The sequence below is a fragment of the Corvus moneduloides genome, chromosome 28, assembly GCF_009650955.1.
Source record: "Corvus moneduloides isolate bCorMon1 chromosome 28, bCorMon1.pri, whole genome shotgun sequence".
NCBI lineage: Eukaryota > Metazoa > Chordata > Aves > Passeriformes > Corvidae > Corvus > Corvus moneduloides.
Window position 1 is genome coordinate 1012111 of NC_045503.1, and position 22106 is coordinate 1034216.

Here is a 22106-nt window from a genome sequence, read left to right on the forward strand (position 1 = left end):
ATGGTGGGTGGTGGGGCGGGTAGATGGACAGACAGGTGAATGGATGGATAGACAAAAGATTGGGTGAATGGAGAGGCAGGTAAATGGACAGAGGGGTGGCTGGATGGACAGAGGGGCGGCTGGATGGACAGAGGGGTGAGTGGATGGATGGACAGCAAGATGGATGGCAGATGGATGGGTGGATGGACGGAGGGACGGGTGGGTGGAGAGACAGGTAAATGGACAGACAGCAGGATGGGTGGACAGGGGGTGGACAGGGGGTGGACAGGGGGTGGACAGACAGACAGGCTTGTTGTGGCATGCTAACAGCCCAGCCCAGTTTTCCTGCCATTCCCAGTCCAATCTCTGCCAGCTGCCTCCTGCCTCAATTTCCCCAGCTGGTCAATGTCCCCAGAGAGGAGCCAGATCCCCCCAGCCTGGGAAGATCCCAGCTTGTTGGTGTCACACAAGTGTCACACTGTCCTCAACTCCTTGCCTGGGGATTCAGGTAGAATTTAGCCCCAGGGTGGCACCCCAGGACTCGCCACCCCTGTGCTAGCTTTGGGGACCCTTTGATGGGTGTGAGGGCAGCACATCCCGCAGATGGTGACAGCAGGACTTCTCCCTGGCAGGAGATGACAGCCAGGAAAGCCACGTGTTCCCTGGGTAATTGTTTGTTCCTGTCATCTTGGGTATTTTTGGAGCTTTTCCTTCCTCTGCTCTCCCATTCCTTTTTGGAAGCAGCAGCTGGTGAGGAGTACTGGGTGCCCCTGGGCCCGGGGGAAGGGGATCCCTGTCAGCCACAGGCAGGTTTTGGCTCCAAATGCTCTATTAGAATAGAATAATATCAATTTATAATATGTATCATATAATGTATAAATACCTTATATTTAATTTACATCATTATTACACTCAGTGATGCCAGCCATCCCCAGACAGCCCCCAGGCTCCCAGCCTGGTGTCACTCGAGGATCTTTGGGATCCTGGCGCCTTGTGCCACCCCCCAGGTGTGAATTCCCCATCCCTGAGTGCAGCTGCAGCTCCTGGAGCCCTGTGATTCCCTGGGAACATGGCTGCCGGTGACGTGGCTGGTGGCCTTCCTTCGGACAAAAAGCCACCCAGCGTGTCACCCAGCTCTCGGTGGCACAGGGCAGGCAGCCGAGTCCAAGGGTCCCCAGTTGTTTTCCGAGGCGATGATTCCCCGTGCCTCAGTTTCCCCGAGGCCGCTGGTGCCACCTCCCAGCCCTGCCGGGCACGTGGCTCTGGCGGCAGCCCCGCGTCCCCTCCGGCGCTGGTGGCGGCTGATAAGCGGCTGGCGAGTGGCACGTCTCCGAAATCAAATTACCTTTGATGTCGCCAGGGCTATTTTCATCCCTCCTCGGTCACGTTGGTCCTGCACCCGCTGGCACCCGCGTCATTTAGCCGTTCTCCGGGTGCTGTGTCATTCCCTCCCCGCCCGGTCCCCTCCTGGCAGCCCCGAGGACACCCCTCGGCCCCGCCACCCCCCCCGGCATTGGCAGCGTCCCTACCTGGCTGTGCTCAGCTCCTTGTGCCCCCCCCCGCCCCCACTGCAGCCAAAAGTTGGGGACCGACCCCTACCCGACTGGGTAAAGCTGGGGGGGGACAGCCAGGACTGGGGGGGTTTTCCCCTGGAGCTGAGCAGGATCGGAGGGCCCCCTGCACACCCCAATGGGCAGGATGGGAACCAGCCCCACAGTGCCCCCGGGGGCAGACAGGGCTGCGGTGCAGTGGCAATGTTTTGGGGCCGTATAAGATTTTGAGGGGCTGTCTCCACCACCCCTGGGGCTGGTTTTGGGCAGGCCCCCGACCCACCAGGTTTCCTGTGGGAAATCCTGGTCAGTGGTTTGGGAGAGCCTTAACCCTGGTCCTGCTGGGCCAGTGCCACCCAACTGGGCCTGGAATGGGGGACAGGGCCCCCCAGACCACAGGTTTTCCCTCTGGATATGGATGGTAACATCATCTGTTTCTCCAAATAAATCCCAAATCAAAAGGGGGGGGGGGGGTGTAACATTCCTTCAACAGAGGAAGGCTGGTCATTTGGGGTTACAAGCTGTCCCAGAGTAGCAGGTTTTTTGGGGGAGCCTTTGCTCCCCTCTGATGCCCACCTCCATCTCATGTCTGATCCACCACCCTCATTTGGCATTGGGGATCCCAAAACTTTTCCCACCTGGCAGCTGGGGGGGGGGGGTGTGGGGGGCAACCAGGACTGGGGTCTTCCCACCCCCTTGACACCCTGGTGGGGATCCCCAACCTTCCCCCAGGGTCTCAGCCTGTTTCTCTTCTCTCCCTTTGTCCCCACAGTTAAAAAGGCCAAGTATGATGGGCCCCAAGGTAAGTGAGACCCCACCTGCCTGCCCACCTGAGGGGAGAGGGTGGGCGGCTCTTGGGCTGGTCGGATGTGGTGGGATCAGGGGAAGGGCTGGGGACGGGAGGCGAGGGGACCCTTAGCTCTGGAGGCATCATTTGGCAAGCTGGGAGGACACACACGGAGATGGGGGTGCCCTGGACAGGTGCGGGGGGCTCACATCCTACCAGCCCTGGATGTAGGATCCATCCTGGGGCTGGCGTGCTGAGGGAAGCGTGTGTGGGTGGCAGTGGGCAGTGGCGGGAGTTGGGGACACACTGGGGGTCACTTCACCCTCTGCTTGTTCCCACAGAGAAATTTAACACCTACGTGACCCTGAAGGTGCAAAATGTCAAGAGCACGACTATCGCGGTGCGGGGCAACCTGCCCTCCTGGGAGCAGGACTTCATGTTGTGAGTGTCCAGGGGTCCCCTCCAGCTCCCCCATCCCTGCTGCTCCCCTCACCCCCATAAATAACACAGGGAGCCCCCCACTACCCTGACCCCGGGTCTGGGGGGCTCACCTGAGTCCTGGGCCCGAGGGGACAGGTAGAAGCTGGGGTGGTCCCAGAGGGCTGCTGAGAAGGGGTAACCTAGGGGGGGTTAACTTCATGGGGGATGACCTGATACCTTTCCTGTCCCCAGTGAGATCAATCGGCTGGACCTGGGCCTGACTGTGGAGGTGTGGAACAAGGGGCTCATCTGGGACACCATGGTGGGCACGGTGTGGATCCCCCTCCGGACCATCCGGCAGTCCAATGAGGTAGGGAGCCGGGCACAGCCATCTCCCTGCTGAACCCCAAGAGACCTGTGCCACCCCCAGCTGTCCTTTGGGCTAAGCAGAGCCTTCCCCATTCTGCCTGAGGCCAGACTCTGTGTGCTGGGGTTGTGGGGCCAGGAAAGAGGGGTCTGGGAGCTCTCCTCACTCCATTTCCACCCCACAGGAGGGCCCTGGGGAATGGCTCACGCTCGACTCCCAGGTCATCATGACCGACAACGAGATTTCGGGCACCAAGGATCCGACTTTCCACCGCATCCTCCTTGACACCCGCTTTGAGCTGCCGCTGGGTGGGTACCCCATCCCTGGCCCCCAGGCCCGGCCCGTGTCCTTCCTTGCCCTCAGCCCCAAGGATGCTCATGAGCCTTGGAGCTGGGGCTGAGGGTCTGATACTGTGGCCCCAAAAGCTCGAGGGCTGTTTTGGGCGAGGTCTGTGCACCAGCTGGGGTCTTTGCCCTTGCAGATATCCCTGAGGAGGAGGCCAGGTACTGGGCCAAGAAGCTGGAGCAGCTCAACGCGATGCGGGACCAGGATGATGTGAGTGCAGCCAGGCCTTGGGTGAGGGGGCAGGGGCAGTGCTGCCAGCAGGAGCCCTCACCAGCCCCTCTCTCCCCAGTATGCCTTCCAGGAGGAGCAGGAAAAGCCTCTGCCCGTGCATGGCTCGCAGTGCTGTAAGTGCTGCCCTGTCCCTGCCCCGCTGTGGGACCCCCACACCCTCCTTTCTCCCCAATCCCACACTGAGGAATTTTAAGGGGTGGGCTCCACATCTGCTTTGGGGCATTGGACCCCACCCTAAGTGGGGCTCAGCTTCACCCCATACCCTGTCCCCATCCCCACTCCTGTTTTCCTTCCCGTGTTTGCTGGCGTTCCTTTGCTGTCTCCCTGCTCTGCAGTGGGTGAGCCTTCCTGTGGGTGGAGGGAGCAGGGCATGGGAGCAGTGGGGCTGGTAAGGATGGTCCCCCCGCGGCGAGGGGCAGCAGGCTGGTGATTGGGGGCTGCTGGATGGGGGCCCTGCAGAGGCATTTGGGGTGGCAGCTCAGTTTGTCCCAACCCGTGCCTCAGTTTCCCCTTCTGTAACCACCCCAGGGCCATACATGGTTCAGTGCCCCTGTGCCCAGCCCCAGGCCCTGTCTCCTGTCAGTGCCACCATGCCTGGCTGTAGCATTGTCCTCAGCCAGGGTCAGTGACACCATGCCCACCCCAGGCACGGTCTCCAGTCCTGGTTGGTGTCACCATGTTCAGGCCCAGGCACTGTCCCAGTGCCAGTGTGCCCCATCCTGGATGCTGTCCCCAGGGCAGTGTCCCCAACCCAGTGTGCCCTCTGGGGAGATGCTGGCTCCTCCTAACCAGCTGCCTCCATCTTTATTATCTCTGCCCCTTTCTTTGTAGGCAACTGGAATTATTTTGGCTGGGGAGAACAGCAGAGTAAGTATCCTGCCCACTTGTCTCTTCCCAGCCTGGGGGTCCCCAGCACATCCCTCTTTGCCTGGCCCAGGGCTCAGGGGACCTGGAGCTCAGGTCTAGCCTGTGGCCTTGTGCCATGACTCTGTACTGGGTGAGGACAGTGTCACCAGGTGCCCTGTCCTGGGCAGGGCTGTCCCCATGGGCTGGTGGGGACATGGCACCATGGGGCTCTGTGCCCTTGGGGTTTCCCAGTGGCAATGAGCAGCTCGGGCTTTGCCTCTGTGGTGGAACATTGATGGGGCAGAGGGAGGGTCCCTGCCCCCGTCCTCTTCCCCCTTCTGTATGTCCCAAATTCCCCCTCCGCCTTCCCCTCATCCCTCCAAACCCTTCCTGCGCTGTGAACACGTCAGCTCCCCCCTCACCCTGCCCTGGGCCCACCTCCCCAGCACGGTCCCACAGTGGTGAGGACACAGTGGTGGCATTAAAGGGTCTGTGCAGCGTGGGGGGAAGATTTGGGCCATCCCCTGCCCCACTCACTGTGGCCCCTTGCAGACGATGACCCCGACAGTACCGTGGACGACCGGGACAGTGACTACCGCAGCGAGACCAGCAACAGCATCCCCCCACCCTACTACACCACGTCCCAGCCCAACGCCTCCGTGCACCAGTACCCCATGAGGCACCAGCAGCAGAGCTCCCGTGACTCCTACACTGACTCCATGCAGAGCTACGAGATGGACTACTCGGACCAGGCTCCCATCAGGTAGTGTGGCCACAGCCAGCTCACCCTGGGACCCGCTCTCTCAACCCCCCCCGCAGGTGCCAGAGGCCAGCAGGTCCCCAGGGTGACACCAGGGATGGCGCTCCCGGTGCTGTGGGTGACAGAGGGAAGGATGCTGAGGTGAGGAAGAGTGGGGTGGTGCTAGCCCCAACCAAGCCTTTCCTTCTCACTAGGAAGTTTTCAAACTCTTTTTGGTCACTGCCCTCCTCTGTCCTCAGTGGGTTTGGGGCCCCCCACCCCTGGCTGTCCCTGCTGGGAGCTGGACAGTGGGGTGTGGGCTGGCTGGGGACACAGACGTGGCAGAGCCCGGGCCAAACTGCCAGCCCCATCCAGTGGACAGAGCCTCCCTGCCAGCGTCCCCACGGCAGCAGGGGGTGGCGGGTGGCGGCGGTGTGGCACCTGGGAGCTCGCTGACCATGTTCCTCTCCTCCCCTGGCAGACGCTATGGTAGCGTAGACTCTGCCGCAAACGGACGCAGCGACGCTGAGTCCGGTTCTGAGTCGAGCAGGCGGACCAGCCGCCAGCCTTCCCTTGAGAGCAGGCGGTCCCTAGACCTATCGGATAGGTGGGTCGCTACCTGTGCCGTGTGCCGTGTGCCGTCGCAGAGTGCTGTGGTCGGTCCTTGCAGCCATGGTGAGGCCAACACCAGTCCTGGCAAGGGCGGCCTTGTGCCACGCTCCCCGCCCCGGATCGGCCTGCTACAGGGACAGCATTGGGATGCTCCAGGTGTCCCCCCAGCCCTGTGGTGTTCCTTCTTGCTGCTGCACCCCGCTTCATGGGGTGACATCCCAGCATCCTGGTCCCACTTGCTGGCACTGCGACTGTCTGGCAGCACTGCTGCTCGTTCCTTGTCGTGCCAGCAGGTGTGGGACTGGGCCCTTGGGGACTCAAATGCCACCCCCTGTTCCTGGTCACCTGCCAGGGTGTGCCTGTCTGGGCAAAAGTCTCATGCAGTGATTTGGGATCCTGGAGTGTGCCAAGGGCCCCTCTCCCAGCTCTGGCCAGGATCAGGATGGGGAGGTGTGGGGTTTCCAGGTGTGAGCTGTGTCTCCTGTATCCCTGTGCCCCAAATGCTCCTTCCTAAGGTACCTGGATAATGCCAGTACCCCTCCCAGCTGGGACTAGCCTGAGCCATCCCCCAGCACTCTCTTCCCTGCCGTGTCCCCTGGCTTCCCACAGCCTGGCTCAGCCACTCTGGGCTCTGCCCATCCCAGCCCCTCCTCTTTGTCCCCTCACACACCCCCTGAGCCCTGGCTGCCAGTGCTGGAGACGTGGTGTCGGCCTCTTCCTCGGCATGTCCCTGTCCTGTCTGCATGTCTGCTTCTGTCAGCCTGTCCCCACAGAGCCATGGGGCTGCCCTGTCCCTGGCAGCCTCCCGGGGCACAGGGCCCCTGTGGGCCCCCCAGTGCAGGCAGCTGTGAGAGGAGGGGGCTGGAAGAGCTGGGGGGCACATGGGGTGGGGGAAGGGGTCTGGCCTGGCAGGAAGAGTGGAGAGGGGAGCCTCGGGTAGGGATGGTGTTAAGAGGAGTGAGGGGGTTGAGGGGGTGTCCTGGGGTGGGGGTGCCTGGGAGGGCTGCAGGGAGCACTGAGACGTCAGGGTAGAGGTTGGGTGACAAATCTGTGTGTCGGGGGCAGGACAGGGTGTCCGGCAGCAGCAGGAGGCAGGATCTGGCTGGGGGTGCTGCTGCCCCCACCCCTGGCTGGGGTGAGCCTAGGGGACAGACACTGTCACCCCCATCCCCACTCTCAGCCCAGGCGCAGGCAGGGAGGTCAGACCCTGCAAGTGCACCTGCTTGAGGGGCTGCTTCCAGCCCAAGGATTCTCCTGGTTCTGTGCCTTCGGCTCCCAGGATGAGGAGCCCAATGCTCCCGATGGGAGCTGCACATCCTCCTGCCCCTGGTGCGGGGCCCTGGGGCTCTGCCTGGGGTGACACGGACCCACGGGAGCCCTGTCCTTGTGTCCCCTCGCCCCTCAGCCCCACAGGGAGCAGCCGCTACGCCTCATCGGCCGAGCTGAGCCAGGGCAGCTCCCAGCTGAGCGAGGACTTCGAGAATGAGAGCCTGAGGGACTCGGAGCTGGACGAGAGGGACGGGGACTCCTACCACTCCTGCCACAGCTCCGTCAGCTACCGCAAGGACTCGCCGCGCTGGGAGGAGGAGGATGATGATGATCTCTACCTGGAGGAGGAGGAGGAAGAGTTCATTGAGGACTACAGCGAGACTGAGGAAGGCTACCCCAAGGAGGAGGAACTGGAGGAGGAGGAGGAGGAACTGCGGGAGCAGGACACCTATGAACCCCCTGAGCATGAAACATACCCACCACCACAGAAACCCCTGCCACAGCAGCAGCAGCAGCAACAGGTCCCGCAGCAGCAACAGCAGCAGCAGCAGCCACCCCAGCTGGTCCCACAGCAGAAGCCTCAGCAACAGGAAAAGAAGGAGGAGAGGAAAGAGGAGAGGAAGGAGGAGAAGGACATCTCTGCCCCCCAGGAAGCCCCTGAGGCCCTCCAGGCCCAGCGGGCAGAGGAGGAAGTTCCCATGCAAGAGGCAGCCCCGGAGACTGAGCCCCCAAAACCAGCTGAGAGGTAGGAGGGGGGAGCTGGGCTGTGGTGTCCCTGGGATGGCACTGTGCCTGGAGGCACTGAGGATGCTCTGGAGGTGGCTCAGGCATGGTGCTGGTGCTTGGCGCAGGACCAGGGACCTTCTGTCATGTCTGGAGCTTTGCCAGGTGCCTGAGCCATGGGGGAAGCCCACCTTGTGCTACCCAGGCAAGAGCCAGCACCCTGGGCACTGCCCTGGCCCAGCCACCCCCTGTGCTAAGCATGGCTAAAGCTGCTGGGGCTCCAGGGCTGCAGGTTCGTAACCTGGGACGAACCTGGGGCTGGGGGAATGGGGTCTTGGGGCTGTGATTCTTCTCCTCTGGCACAGGCTCTTGGCACCCTGGGTGGAGCTTGGTCAGAGGAGGAGATTTCCTTCATGGGAGTCAATCCTCTCCCTAGGCCTGGAAAAAGCTCATCCATGGCCTCCTGTGCTGTACAGGTGAATTAACTGGTGGTCAGGTTCCTGGTGCAGCATGGGAATGATTCCTATCTTGGGGACAAAGGATTCAAATATCATTATTGACCATTTCCATTTTCAGTGAGTGTCACTCCTCTGTGCAGAGGTGAACTGTGATGGGCTCTTTCAGCCTTTTGTTTAGTTTAAATTACAGACCAGGAATGGGGAATCTCTAATTTAAAACAGTGTGTAATGAGTTGTTTTTAAAAGAAATGGATATTTAAGCCCAAGACCTGGCAGGAGCCTCAGGTCATGTCTGCCTGCAGTGTCCACTGGGCAGGGGGCTCAGGGGGTCCTGTGCTAGGATTTGGGGAGCGTGGACTAGTGCTGGGGACTGTGGATTGTGCTGGGAACCCCAGCTTGTGTTGGGACCCCCAGATTAGCACTAAGGGCCTCAGATTAGCACTGATGACCCCAGAGTAGCACTGGGGACTGTGGATTAGTGCTGGGAACCACAGGTTAATGCTGGGGATCCCTGGTTAGCACTGAGGATCCCAGATTAGCAGACAAAGCCCCCCAGGTTTGGGCAGGTTCATCTCCTGAGCACCCCATGGCCTCTTCCTAGCGTGGTTCTGGGCTCCTCTCTCCAGTGTCACATCACACCAGGCTCTCCAGGAGACTGGTATGTTTGGAGGATTTCTTTTCTTTTCCTCCATGTCTTGATTTTGTAGGAGAGGGGAAAAAACCCCACAACATCCAGCATATCCAGGCAGAGTTTTCCCTGGGCTTGGAACCACCGGTGTGTTGGGTGCTCTTTGCCCCAGGAAGTGGCCAGAGGATGTTGTGCTGGGGAGGTGGGGGACAAGGGATGTTTAATTCACACGCTTGTGTCACCAACTGTCCCCTGGGTGTCACTTGAGTGCCCAGGGCAGGGTCTCCTGAGGGCGGGGAAGCTTCTGGCTTCTCCCTGGCATCCTGCCCTGATTGTGCTGCCCTTTGCAGCGGGACCTGCTGCCTTTTCAGGTCTTTCCTGGTACCAAGAGGGGGTTTTGCCATGGCCACGCTGTCTCAAGGCCCATCAGGATCCCCAGATTACAGCCTCAGGCCTGCTGGGGGTGTGGGGGCTGCTCCCCCCTCCCTGGTGCCATGCTGGGAGGTGACAGGGGGTGTGTGTGCTTGCAGGGAGCCAGCAGAAGAGGAGGTGCAGGACCCCAAAGCACGAGCCAAAGCCAACTGGCTGAGAGCCTTCAACAAGGTCTGCATGCAGCTGCAGGAGGTGAGGACCCCCTGGCCACCGCTGCGGCCCCGGGCTGGGGGCACGGCCCCTTTCCACACCTGGGCAGCTTCCAGGGACATCCACGGACCTGGGGGTACCAACAGTGGTGGCCCACAACCCCATTCCCACCAAGTGGGACATCCTGGAGGGGCCGGGAGTGCTGAGGACCCCCCGTGTGTGCTGCATGCGTGTGCTGGTGCGAGCCCCCCGCCCTCTCCCCTCTGTTGAGTTGACAATATTTTGTTTTGTTTTTAGACTCCATCCTCCATCTTTTCTTTTTGTTTTGGCTCTGGATTCGCTCCCCGGGGTCTCGATCCCCCTCCCCACCGCTTCTCTTTTCAGTTGTCCACCACCATGGCCCTTGCACCCGCGTCTCCCCTTCCTGCAGGGAAGGGATGTAGGCTGCCTGCAGGTAAGCATGTCCACCTGGCACCTCCCAGCCACATGTGTGCCTTCCCTGTGTGTGTGTGTGTGCAGGGATTGCCCATGAAGGAGGGGCAATGGTCTCTCTCCGCCCTTCTCCTCCAAAATAATCCCCTCCCTGCAGGGGAGGTGGCACTGCTGGATGATCCCTGGACACGCACCCTCTTCCATGTGCTCTAGCTTTTCCCTGCTCTTCTTTCCAACTGCTGTGGGTCCCTGAGGACCTGCTGAGCCTGTATGATGCTTCTCCAACCCCACAAGCCCCGAATTTTTGCACAGTGTAACCATCCCCCTGCTTTGCCAGCCTCAGCCCCTCCGCTGAAGCCCACCCACTGCTCACCCAGCTCGGCCTCCTGAAGATATTTATTCCCAGTGCCAGCTCTTCGCTGGGAAGAGCCCCCTTGGTTTTGGAACACACTTTTCTCTGCCCACCCTGCTCATCCTTCCGTGCTCCTGCGGTGCTGTGAGCACTCACTGCCCTGGGGGGCTGTCCCCATGCTGGTGGCTCCTGCTGTGCCCTGACACTGTCCCTTGTTTTCCAGGCTCGCGGGGAAGGTGATGAAAAATCCCTGTGGTTCAAAGGCGGGTGAGTACAAGGGGAAGCTGGGTACACTCTGCCCCCCAGGATCTCAGCCCCCTCCTCATTAGGATGTGATTAATGAGCTCAGCAGTGAGCTTGTGTGGGGAAGGGTTGCTGAGCTGTGGGCAGGCAGGGAGGCCAGATTTTTGGAGCTGAATTTTAGGGCTGGTCAGTGCTTTTGGAGCAGCCAGCAGACATGACATTGCTCTGTGACCCCAAGAGCTGCTGCCAAGGGGGAGAGCGAGGAGGTGAGTTGGGATGGGGATGAGGTGGGGTGGCAACTCCTGCTTCCCTCATGGAGCGGTGTCATGGGCAATCCTGAACGTCTCACCTGGACAGGCTGGAGGTCTCAGTCCTGTCTTGCCCTTGCAGACATGCCCTCTGCCATGGACCTGGGCAGAACCTGGTAGGTTGCCTGAGAACCCCCAGATCACTCCAGGGATTTCTTCCCAACAGGGCTGTGAGGTGCTGTTCCTGCCTTGGGTTCCCTTGCAGCAGGACTCGAGGCTCACCTGCTCAGCGCTCCCCTTTGGGGTCCCAGAGGGAACCCCAGCTCCCCAGCCTCACGCTGCAAAGCCACAGCTGACTAAGCCAAATGGGCAGCTTTTCTCCTGGGTTTCACTGTCGTGCTTCACGTGGGGAAAAATCACAGTTTTTGCCAAAATCCCCTTCCCCCTCAGTTTTTAATCCAGTGATCCCTGCCCTGGCTGGGCTGGTGGTGGGGATGGGGATCCCATGGGTGGGTCCCAGACCACACAGGGGTTGCTTTGCAGTCGTATTCACCAAGTCCTAGATATTGAGAAGAAATCCTTTCCTGTCAGGGTGGGGAGGCCCTGGCACAGGGTGTCCAGAGCAGCTGTGGCTGCCCCTCGATCCCTGGAAGTGTCCAAGGCCAGGTTGGCAACCTGATCTAGTGGAAGGTGTCCCTGCCCATGGCAGGGCATGGAATGAGATGGGCTTTAAGGTCCCTTCCAACCCAAACCATTCTGCGATTCTACAAAGCGCTGAGTGACCACGGGGCAACAACAGGGGGCCCCTTCCTGCCTCAGTTCCCCCTTCCCCACTGACTCTCCTCTCTCTTGCAGGCCTGGTGGCGGGCTGATCATTATAGACAGCATGCCGGACATTCGCAAGCGAAAGCCCATCCCCCTAGTTAGCGATTTGGTGAGGTTCCCCCCAAGGCACCCCCCCACAGCTGCCGGCTTCGCTCCCGCTGCGCCCCACCGGACTGCGCCGCCCGTGCCCCGCTCCCCAGCTGCCTCTAACATGGCTTGTGTTCTCTGTTTTCTTTCCTGTGGCCTGGCTGGGCCTTCCCCGCGGCAGGGGGGCGGCTGTAAGGTTTCTGCGCTGCATTAACAGCATGCCCGACATTAAGCCTGGACGCAAATCTCTCCCTCTAGTCAGCGATCTGGTGAGCGCGGTGCGAGGGGTTAAAGAGACAGCGCCCTTGGGGGCTGCCGGCCAGCCCTCGAGCCCCCAGCCCTGCCAAAGGGGGGCGGGGGTATCCCACGCTGCTTTGGGGGGCTCCTGGCCCTCCTTGCAGTGGGGAGCTGGGCTCTCCCTTACCCGAGGGTGCTTCTCTTTAACGGAGCTCTGGTCCCTACCCCGAGCATCAGCCTAAGGTTTCCCACGGCTGCATCTGGTTTCCCATTTTTTTACTGGTGCCGTGTCCCTGGTCCCTTCCTGTCCCAGCTGCCATAGGTCCCTGCAGCTTGGACCACGCTGGTGCTGGATAGACAGATCCCCATACCAGGGGAGGGCTGGCAGTGGCTTTTCCAAGTTGCCCAGACCCTGTGCTCCTGTCCCCACTGTCCCAGTCTATGGGGTTGGAGACCCCCAGTGTATGGGCCCCCCATGATGGGGTCCCCTCCAGCCCCTGGGCTCTGTTGCACAGGGTCACTCTGCTGGTCCCCTCCCGCCCCTGATGATAAGAGACAGCAATTTTGGAAACCAGACACCTTTTGCCCTCAGAATCAGGTGTCCTTCTCCTCCTTCCCCCTCTCTTCACACCTTGTCAGCTCCACTGTGTGCCCTCCCTGGGGTGCCACCCTCCTGTTCCCAACCTGCCTCCCAGCCATCCCCCTGCCCCCTTGCTGCCCCCAACCCGGTGCCCCCACCCAGCCCTCTTGGGCAGCCGCTGATGCTTCTGCACTGTGCTGTGTCGGTGTTTTGGGGGTGGGGGGTGATGGGGTGGGCAACGTGTGGGGTTTTGGGAGGGCTGCTGCCTTTCCCTGCTGGGATTTGCAGGCTGCAACCAGTGCTGTGGCTTGGGGACACAGTCCCCCCCACCAGGGACTGCTCAGTGCTGGAGGCGGGGGTGTTGCCCCAATTCCCACCGGTTCTGGCAGGGAAGGGGCTCTCCTGGGAAGTGTTTGCACTAATGGCTCTTTATTCCCCCCTTGCTGGCCCTGGCTGCCCACAGGCCATGGTAAGTGCCCCCTACCCCATCTTCCCCGGGTCTCAGACACGTGGTGAGAGGCTCTGCCGCACTGGAGCTGAACTGGGAATGCCACGGGTTGCCGAACTGGTTCCAGTCCCACTGCACAGCGGTGCTGGCATCAGTGGGGGCTGGGCTGTCCCCACTGCCTCCCGTGCAGCCAGGACCCCTCCCTGTCTGGGACTGGGGTCTGTCCTGGGTGTTTCACAGCCAGCTGGGGGTGGAGGAGGGACCTCTCATGGTCTGCTGGATCTGGGAACTCTCTTTCTTTCCCACAGTCCCTGGTCCAGTCCAGGAAAGCGGGCATCACATCCGCGCTGGCCTCGAGCACCTTGAACAATGAGGAGCTGGTAGGTGCTGGGGTGGGCTGGGTTGGGGATGGCTGGGAGGGGGAAACTGAGCCTCGAGGGCCAGGCCAGCAGTGGAGGTGCAGAGTCTGTGCCCCACCAGCATCCTCTGGTGATGCCTGAGTATCCAGGATGCTCATGGATGCATCCAGGGATAGAATTGTGGGATCATTTATTACTGTACCCTGCAGCCTAGGGAGGAGAGGAGAGAAGATCCAGCAGGCTGGAATTGTGCAGCAAGATTGATTTATTTAGTTATTTTACAAACTGTTTTATAGACTTTTTTCTTCATAGTCTAATTGGACAAGGATCAGCCACCCCCTGGGTGGATTGGCTAGAAATCCTAAAACATCCATTGTCAAAATATTTTTCTGCTGTACCATAAACATAGTTTTGCAAGGTCACAGGTGTTCATAGTTTATAGAACTTCTGCTAATCTCTTGGTGAGAGAGAAAAGTATCCCAGGGGTTTAGAAAGAAGCAAGAAAATTCTTGCTAGCAGCAATATTGTATCCACAATCATTGAGGTTGGAAAGGACCTGTAAGATCGTCAAGTCCAACTGTCAACCCAGCACCACCACCATTAAACCATGTCCCCAAGTGCATCCTCTGCTTCAGCATTTCTCCCCCCCTCTCCCCTGTCCCTGCACAGAAAAACCATGTTTACAAGAAGACCCTGCAAGCCTTAGTGTACCCCATCTCCTGCACAACCCCCCACAACTTCGAGGTGTGGACGGCCACCACCCCCACCTACTGCTACGAGTGCGAGGGGCTGCTGTGGGGCATCGCCCGGCAGGGCATGCGCTGTGCCGAGTGCGGCGTCAAGTGCCACGAGAAGTGCCAGGACCTGCTCAACGCCGACTGCCTGCAGAGTAAGGACCTGGGGCCCACAGCCTCGTCCCTTCTCACCTTGGAGAGGGAGGAGGGAGCAGCCCGGGAGAGCTCCGCTCCTGACGTGGGCATGGGAGAAGTGTTGGGCAGGGCAGACTCATCCTGGGCAGGGGATAGATCCCTCCAGGTTTGAATTAATGAATGCATGGAATTGTAGAATTGTGGAATTGTTAAGGCTGGAAAAGACCTTTAAGATTATCAGGTCCAACCATCAACTCAGCACCCTTGTGGTCACCACTAAACAATGTCCTCAAGTGCCACAGAGACACGTTTCTTGAACACTTCCAGGGGTGATTCCACCACTGCCCTGGGCAGCATGCCAGGGCTGGACAAAACTTTCAGGGAAGAAGTTTCCCCTAATACCCAACCTAAACCTTCCCTGGTGCAACTTGAGGCCGTTTCCTCTTGTCCTGTCCCCAAGCCCACCACTCCAACCTGTGAGAGCTCTTGTCTCTCTCCTGGGTACCACCAGCCCCCCCACCCCATCTCACCCATGCCTGTCCTCTCCCAGGGGCAGCGGAGAAGAGCTCCAAGCATGGAGCAGAGGATCGGACCCAGAACATCATCATGGTGCTCAAGGACCGCATGAAGATCCGGGAGCGCAACAAGCCAGAGATATTTGAGCTGATCCAGGAGGTGTTTGGGGTCAACAAGACCACGCACACGCAGCAGATGAAGGCGGTCAAGCAGAGCGTCCTGGATGGCACCTCCAAATGGTCAGCCAAGATCAGCATCACGGGTAGGCAACCTGTCACCTTCAGCCTTGGGGACCATGGGGATGTCCCCATTGCTCAACCCCTCATTCTGCCAGGCAGCTTCAGCCCCTGTGGGGACACAGGTGTCTGTTTTGGGGGTCTTGGTGAGGCTGTGGCACTGACTTCTCTCTCTGTCTGTTCTCTCTGCTGTGCTGCAGTGGTTTGTGCCCAGGGCCTGCAAGCAAAGGATAAGACAGGTTCCAGTGACCCCTATGTCACTGTCCAGGTTGGAAAGACAAAAAAAAAGGACTAAAAACTATCTACGGCAATCTCAACCCAGTCTGGGAGGAGAATTTCCATTTGTAAGTTCACCCCCAGTCTCCCCATTCCCCTCCCTGGCCACTCATGGTTGTGCCAGGCTGTGCTGGCTCTTGCCATGTCCCTGTAGGGTGGGGGAGCCAGCTGGGCCTCGTCCTGCCCCCATTGAGGGTGGAGGGGGTGCTGGGGACCCTTGGGGTGCTGTTTTGTGCCATGGGGGTGTGACTCCAGGGGCTGATCCAGGCTGTGCTGGGCTGCCTGGGTGTGGCACAGAGCCCACCGGGGAGGGTTGGTGCCCCCGCATCTGCTCTCTTCCCCACTTCCTGCTCCGTGCTGGGCTGGTCCCTTTTGTTTAGGGAAGCAGTGATGGGGAGTAGCTGGAAAGATTTCCCTGCTCATCCTGGGGCTTGCCCTTTCTCGCCTCCCCAGCGAGTGCCATAACTCCTCTGACCGCATCAAGGTCCGTGTGTGGGACGAGGACGATGACATCAAGTCCCGCGTCAAGCAGCGCTTCAAGAGGGAATCCGACGACTTCCTGGGCCAGACCATCATCGAGGTCCGGACCCTGAGCGGGGAGATGGACGTCTGGTACAACCTCGGTAACCAGCTCCCCACCCCCGCCCTGGGCTCGGGGGTGTGACACATCCTGCTGGGGATGGGACCCCCGGTGCTGGGCTCCAAGGGGGATGTGCTGCCAGCCATAGGCTGATGGCTGATGCAGCAGGGTCTGCTCTTAGAAACACTTAATATCAAAAGCCATCAGGAACAAGTGTTTTCCCAGGGTCATTTTCAGAACCCTTTACCCAGGAGGTTCTAGAACACCAGCCCCCTGCAGAGGGGAAACTGAGGCACAGAAAGGCCACGTCTCCAGTGGCTGGACATGTGGGCAAATCCCAGCTCAGCCTGGTTGCACGCGGTGCCGAGTGTCCCCTCAGCCCTGGCCCTGTACCAGAGCATTGTGCCCCTCTTTGGGGCTGGCAGTGAGCAGGGTTACTCCAGGGAAGCCTCACGCCTTGTCCCTCTCCCTGCACCCACAGACAAGCGCACAGACAAGTCAGCAGTGTCAGGAGCCATCCGGCTGCACATCAGCGTGGAGATCAAGGGCGAGGAGAAGGTGGCTCCCTACCATGTTCAGTACACCTGCCTGCACGAGGTGAGCAGCCCAGGCAGGCACAGGGGGCACGGCCCACTCCCCAGCAATGCCACCCTGCTACCACACGCCCTGGGGAGCTCACAGGACTCATTTGTACCTCCAGAACCTGTTCCACTTTGTGACGGATTTGCAAAACAACGGGGTGGTGAAGATCCCCGATGCCAAGGGGGATGATGCCTGGAAGGTGTACTTTGATGAGACAGCACAGGAGATTGTGGATGAGTTTGCCATGCGCTATGGGGTGGAGTCCATCTACCAGGCCATGACGTGAGTCCCCTACTCCCAACTGGTTCAGAGGGGCTGCACTCACCCCCTAGGTGGAGGGTTACTGTCCCCATCATCCTCCCCTGCTGCCATTGGCACCCACCTTCCTGCCCCAGGACTTGCCCCAAACCTGTGCACCCATCCCTCCCCTTCCCAACACCCTCTGGCACAGCCTCGTCTCAAGTCCTGTGTCCAGTTTGGTCACCACAAGATCAGAAGGATCCAAAGCTGTTGGAGAGTGTCCAAAGGAGGGACACGGAGCTGGGGAAGGGTCTGAGGAGCGGCTGAGGGCACTTGGCTCGTTCAGCTGCAGCAGAGGAGACTGAGGGGAGGCTCCTGGGGGCTGCAGCTCCTCCCGAGGGGAGGCGGAGGGGCAGGGGCTGAGCTCTGCTCTGGGACAGGGACAGGAGCCCAGGGAACGGCTGGAGCTGGGTCAGGCCTGGGCATGGAGCTCAGGGAAAGGTTCTTCCCCCCGAGGCTGCTGGGCACTGCCCAGGCTCCCCAGGGAATGGGCCCGGCCCTGAGGCTGCCAGAGCTGCAGGAGCGTTTGGACAGCGCTCTCAGGGATGCCCAGGCTGGGGTTGTTGGGGTGTCTGTGCAGGGCCAGGGGCTGCACTGGATCATCCCTGAGGGTCCCTTCCAACTTGGGATGCTTTTGGATTCAATGACTCATGCACCCCAAACCCTGCATCCCCTCCCATGGCCCAAAGCCCTCACCTGCCACTTCTCTCCGTAGGCATTTTGCCTGCCTCTCCTCCAAGTACATGTGCCCCGGGGTGCCGGCGGTGATGAGCACCCTGCTGGCCAACATCAACGCCTACTATGCCCACACCACCGCCTCCAGCAACGTCAACGCCTCTGACCGCTTTGCCGCCTCCAATTTCGGGGTAAGTCCCATGGTGCGTAAACATTCTTTTCTTTTTCTCTCCTTTCTGTGGGAGGGGGTGGGGGGCTCGGGGAGCAAAACGAGCTGTGCAAAACACCCCACTCCAAACTGCAGCCAGGCAGCAGTGGTGTCAGCCTCTGCTTGCCCCAAAAATCATCCCGCTCTTGTTTCTCAGGAAGGAAAAGGGCCACCACCTTGCCAGGAGAAGGGCTCAATTTGCTCCCCTAATTACTGTGGGAGCCTGAGCAAAGTGGGACGCTGGGTGACAGCATGCCAGGAGAGGGGACACCTTGGTGGCAAAATCAGAAGCATGTGGCCATGAGCCACCCCTGCAGTTTGTGGGGAGTCTTGCACAGCCTCGTGTGCTTTGGGGGACCCTGGCCTGCTGCAAACTCAGCCGGTTGTGCCAGCACCGCTGGGTGCCGAGTGGGGCGAGTTTGCGGCAGGGCCGGGTGCCCCTCGGGGACATGGGCGAGGAGGGGCTGAGCCCTCGCCTCGGCTCCCCCCGTGCCATCCCAGAGGCAGGACATGGTCGCTCTGGATGCGCACGGGTCGAGCCAGGGTCAGTGCCCAGCCCCGGGTGCAGCAAGGAGCTGGGTAGCCAGGGACACAGCCAGGGCCGAGCACAGCTCCGGGCAGCTTTGGCTCACCTCGCAGGGGGTAGCTAGAGCCGAGCGAGCTGTGCCTCCGGATCACGCAGGAGGAGGAAGCCGTACCAGAAACCCGCCTTTTCTCTAACATGGAGGATTTTAAAAACTTGTCTTTTTCTCTTTTTTAGAGAGCCTAAGGTTGGGTCCTAAAGTGCCCGGCCATGCCGCTTTAACCCTGAGTACCCGTCGTGTCCAGTGTTAGAGTGCTGCAGCCGTTCCTTGGGTGTCGGGGACGCACGGTCCGGCCCAGGGCCCGGCTGGGCCATCCCGGCGAGCGCCAAAGGTTTGCGGTGGCCAGCACAGGCTGTGGGTGTGGCCGAGCCATGGACTCGCTGCCCCGTCCCGCCCCCGTGTCCTTACCCAGGACTCAGACGCTGTTCCGGGCTCCCCGGAGCCCTGCGGGTCAGCCCTGACCCGGTACAGCCAGTGCTGAGGTGGAACCCAGGGCTCTCATGGGGGGCCCACATGGCTGCCCAAAGCCTCCCCACCAGCAGGAACGCAAAGGGAAATGCTCCCCAACAACGTTTTGGGGCCAATATTGGGAAGAAATTTTTCCCTGTGAGGGAGTGAGGACTGAGGTTGCCCAGAGGAGCTATGGCTGCCTCATCCCTGGAAGTGTTCAAGGCCACGTTGGACAGGGCTTAGAGCATCCTGGTCTAGTGGAAGGTGTCCCTGCCCCTGGCAGGACATGGAACAAGGTGGTCCTTAGGTCTCATCCAACCCAAACCAGTCTGGGGTTCTGTGACCAGTTGCTTTGCCATCAGCTCTGACCCCTGATCCAATCCACAACCCCAGATGGGATTTGCATCCTTCTGCCCTGTGCTCCCTGGGTGAGCTCCATCAGCCCCTCAGCCCTGATGGAGACCCCCCCCACAGGGTGTTCCTTGCCCACGTCCCTCGATGCAGCCCAGTGGGACAAGTGAGGAGTCCCTGGAAATGTTCAACTCCTGGGGCCACCCTGAAGATGGGCAACCACTGTACATCCTTTCCCTACCCTTTCTCCTGAGCTCTTGGAAAGCCCCAATTGAGTGGCTACTGATCCTGCACCCTCTCTCCCAACTCTTGCCCTGAGCCCAGGCTCAGAGCTGTTCCAGTGGGCAGGGCAGACAGAGCAGCCTGTCAGCCTCCCAGCAATGACAGGGGACACGTGGTGCCACCTCTCCATCCTGAACCACACCTGGCACGGCCACATGTGCCCCAGGAGTTGCTGAGGCCTTCAAGTGAGCCCCAGCCACCAGCAAGGAGATGCTCTTCTCTGCAGGCAGGGCTCGAAGGAAGGAAGGAAGGAAGGAAGGAAGGAAGGAGAGGGATGAGCAAGGACTGGGCTGAGAGCAGAGAGAGACAAGGGATGGGGGAGGGGGTGGGTCCCTCCCCCTTTTCCCCTGTTCACCTGCCCCCGGGGCGTTTCTCCGCAGAAAGATCGCTTTGTCAAACTCCTGGACCAGCTGCACAACTCCCTGCGCATCGACCTCTCCATGTACCGGGTAAGGTGCCTGCCCTGCCTCAGTGTCCCCACCCGAAGCAGCAGGTGGCTGTTCCCTTACCCTCACTTGCCCCTGTGAGTTTTGAGGGCAGCTCCCCTCTTTCCTTCCCAGAACAACTTCCCTGCCAGCAGCCCCGAACGGCTGCAGGATCTCAAGTCCACGGTGGATTTGCTGACCAGTATCACCTTCTTTCGGATGAAGGTACTGCTGGGGCCTCACTCACCCAGCCCCTCAGGGAGCCTGGCTCTCTTTGGGCCTGGTTCTCTGGGGGTTGGGGTTGAGCTGGCCCATGGTGCTCCTGGCTGGGTGTCTGGGGTGCTCTGAACACCACACCCTCCCTGCACACCAGGTCCAGGAGCTGCAGAGCCCTCCTCGAGCCAGCCAGGTGGTGAAGGACTGTGTGAAGGCCTGTCTCAACTCCACCTACGAGTACATCTTCAACAACTGCCACGAGCTCTACAGCCGCGAGTACCAGACAGACCCGGTGCGTGGGGCAGGGGGGTGCTGGGCACTGACCTCCCCATCCCCCGCCCTTCTCCTTTTTCTCGTGCTCCTGCTCCCTCTCCAGAGTGCTCAGTCCTGTGCAGAACAAGCCCCAAGGCTTGGGCAGGCTTTGAGCTGTGGGGTTGAGACCAGGACAGACGAGGGGGCTGCATGGGGACTCCAGGGTGTTCCCTCTTGCCCCCTTGTTAGCCCTGACACAAAGTTGAGCCCTGCACTGGGGTGACCGGAGTCTCCACTGTGTCCCCATCCCTCCAGACTAAGAAAGGCGAGGTGCCCCCCGAGGAGCAGGGCCCCAGCATCAAAAACCTGGATTTCTGGTCCAAGCTCATCACCCTGATTGTCTCTATTATCGAGGAGGACAAGAACTCCTACACACCTTGCCTGAACCAGTGAGTAGGTGCTGGGGAGGGGGATGCTGCTGTGCCCGCAGGGGGTGCCCAGGTGGAGGCAGTGGGATCTTGAGGCCTTTGGAAGTGGTTGTAACATCCATTCTACAGATGGGAAGGCTGAGGCTGCTGGGAGGTGTGTGAGGGATGCTGTCCACGTGGAGGGCCGGTTCACCCCGTGTTCATAGCCTCGAGCTGTGCCAGGGGAGGCTCAGGTTGAACTTCAGGAAGAATTAATGGAAAGGGTGGTCAAGTATTGGATGGGGCTGCCCAGGGAGGTTTGGAGTCCCCATCCCTGGAGGTGTCCAAGGAATGACTGGACGTGGCTCTCAGTACTCTGGTCTGGTGACAAGGTGGGGATTGGGCACAGCTTGGACTTGATGACCTTGGAGGTCTTTTCCACCCTGAATGATTCTGTGATTCACACTCTCCCCTCGCCCCAGGTTCCCCCAGGAACTGAACGTGGGGAAGATCAGCGCTGAGGTGATGTGGAACCTCTTTGCTCAGGACATGAAGTACGCGATGGAGGGTGAGTCCTGCCTGCCACCCTGAGCTGGAGAGGGGGGAACCAGGCAGGAGCTGTCCTCAGCTCACACCTCACCTGTTCCCTGAGCAAACCCATTTCATCTCCTCATCGTCCATGCCTAGCTTAACCCCCCCTAGAAGCACTTCCACCTTCACCGTGTTACCCTGGAGCTGCCCCTGGGGAGCCCAACCCCCAGATTTGGGACTCCAAGTGACCCCCACGCCCTTTCCCTGTGCAGAGCATGAGAAGCACCGCCTGTGCAAGAGCGCAGACTACATGAACCTGCACTTCAAGGTGAAGTGGCTGTACAACGAGTACGTCACCGAGCTGCCCTCCTTCAAGAGCCGCGTGCCCGAGTACCCCGCGTGAGTGCAGCCCTGGGGCTGGGGAGGGGGATGGGCACCACGAGGGCTGCTGGCCTCACCACAGATGGGTCTCTCTTCCAGCTGGTTCGAGCCCTTCGTCATCCAGTGGCTGGATGAGAATGAAGAGGTGTCACGGGATTTCCTGCACGGAGCGCTGGAGCGGGACAAGAAGGATGGGGTATGAACAGGACTGGGGACGCAGTCTCGGGGGCCCAGTATGCCCAGTATGTCCTGACTGGGGCCAATATCTCCCCCACACGCCCTGCTGACACCTCGTCTCACTCCCACAGTTCCAGCAGACCTCGGAGCACGCGCTCTTCTCCTGCTCCGTGGTGGACGTTTTCTCCCAGCTCAACCAGAGCTTTGAGATCATCAAGAAGCTGGAGTGCCCCGACCCCCAGATCGTGGGGCACTACATGCGCCGGTTTGCCAAGGTGGGCACCTCCCAGGGCAGGGGTCAGCACCACTCCTGGGACCCCAGTCCCAGCCCTGGCTGGGGCTCCTGGGCTCTCTGTGCCCCCTCCATCCGGCTGTGGGTAGCCAATATACCACCAGCACACCCTGGGACACTCCCAGCTTTGCTAGCACAGGAGATTATTTAATTAATTATGAGCTAATTG

The 22106-nt window shown here is 60.3% G+C and overlaps 1 protein-coding gene across 1 annotated transcript in view; it reads left to right on the plus strand.

Moving 5' to 3' along the window:
* Positions 1-22106, plus strand: part of LOC116436010 (protein unc-13 homolog A-like) — a 37699-nt gene that overhangs the window by 2685 nt on the left and 12908 nt on the right. The window contains 30 exon segments of the mRNA XM_032092836.1: positions 2302-2331; positions 2658-2757; positions 2989-3106; positions 3288-3411; positions 3585-3658; positions 3738-3792; positions 4511-4546; positions 5078-5288; positions 7282-7890; positions 9485-9578; positions 10544-10587; positions 11667-11745; positions 13004-13009; positions 13297-13368; positions 14017-14236; positions 14767-14994; positions 15169-15257; positions 15260-15312; positions 15698-15867; positions 16306-16421; positions 16525-16688; positions 17422-17572; positions 19637-19705; positions 19817-19906; positions 20055-20189; positions 20465-20598; positions 21039-21124; positions 21360-21486; positions 21568-21664; positions 21777-21920. Of these exon segments, the coding sequence (XP_031948727.1) occupies positions 2302-2331; positions 2658-2757; positions 2989-3106; positions 3288-3411; positions 3585-3658; positions 3738-3792; positions 4511-4546; positions 5078-5288; positions 7282-7890; positions 9485-9578; positions 10544-10587; positions 11667-11745; positions 13004-13009; positions 13297-13368; positions 14017-14236; positions 14767-14994; positions 15169-15257; positions 15260-15312; positions 15698-15867; positions 16306-16421; positions 16525-16688; positions 17422-17572; positions 19637-19705; positions 19817-19906; positions 20055-20189; positions 20465-20598; positions 21039-21124; positions 21360-21486; positions 21568-21664; positions 21777-21920 (3725 nt within the window).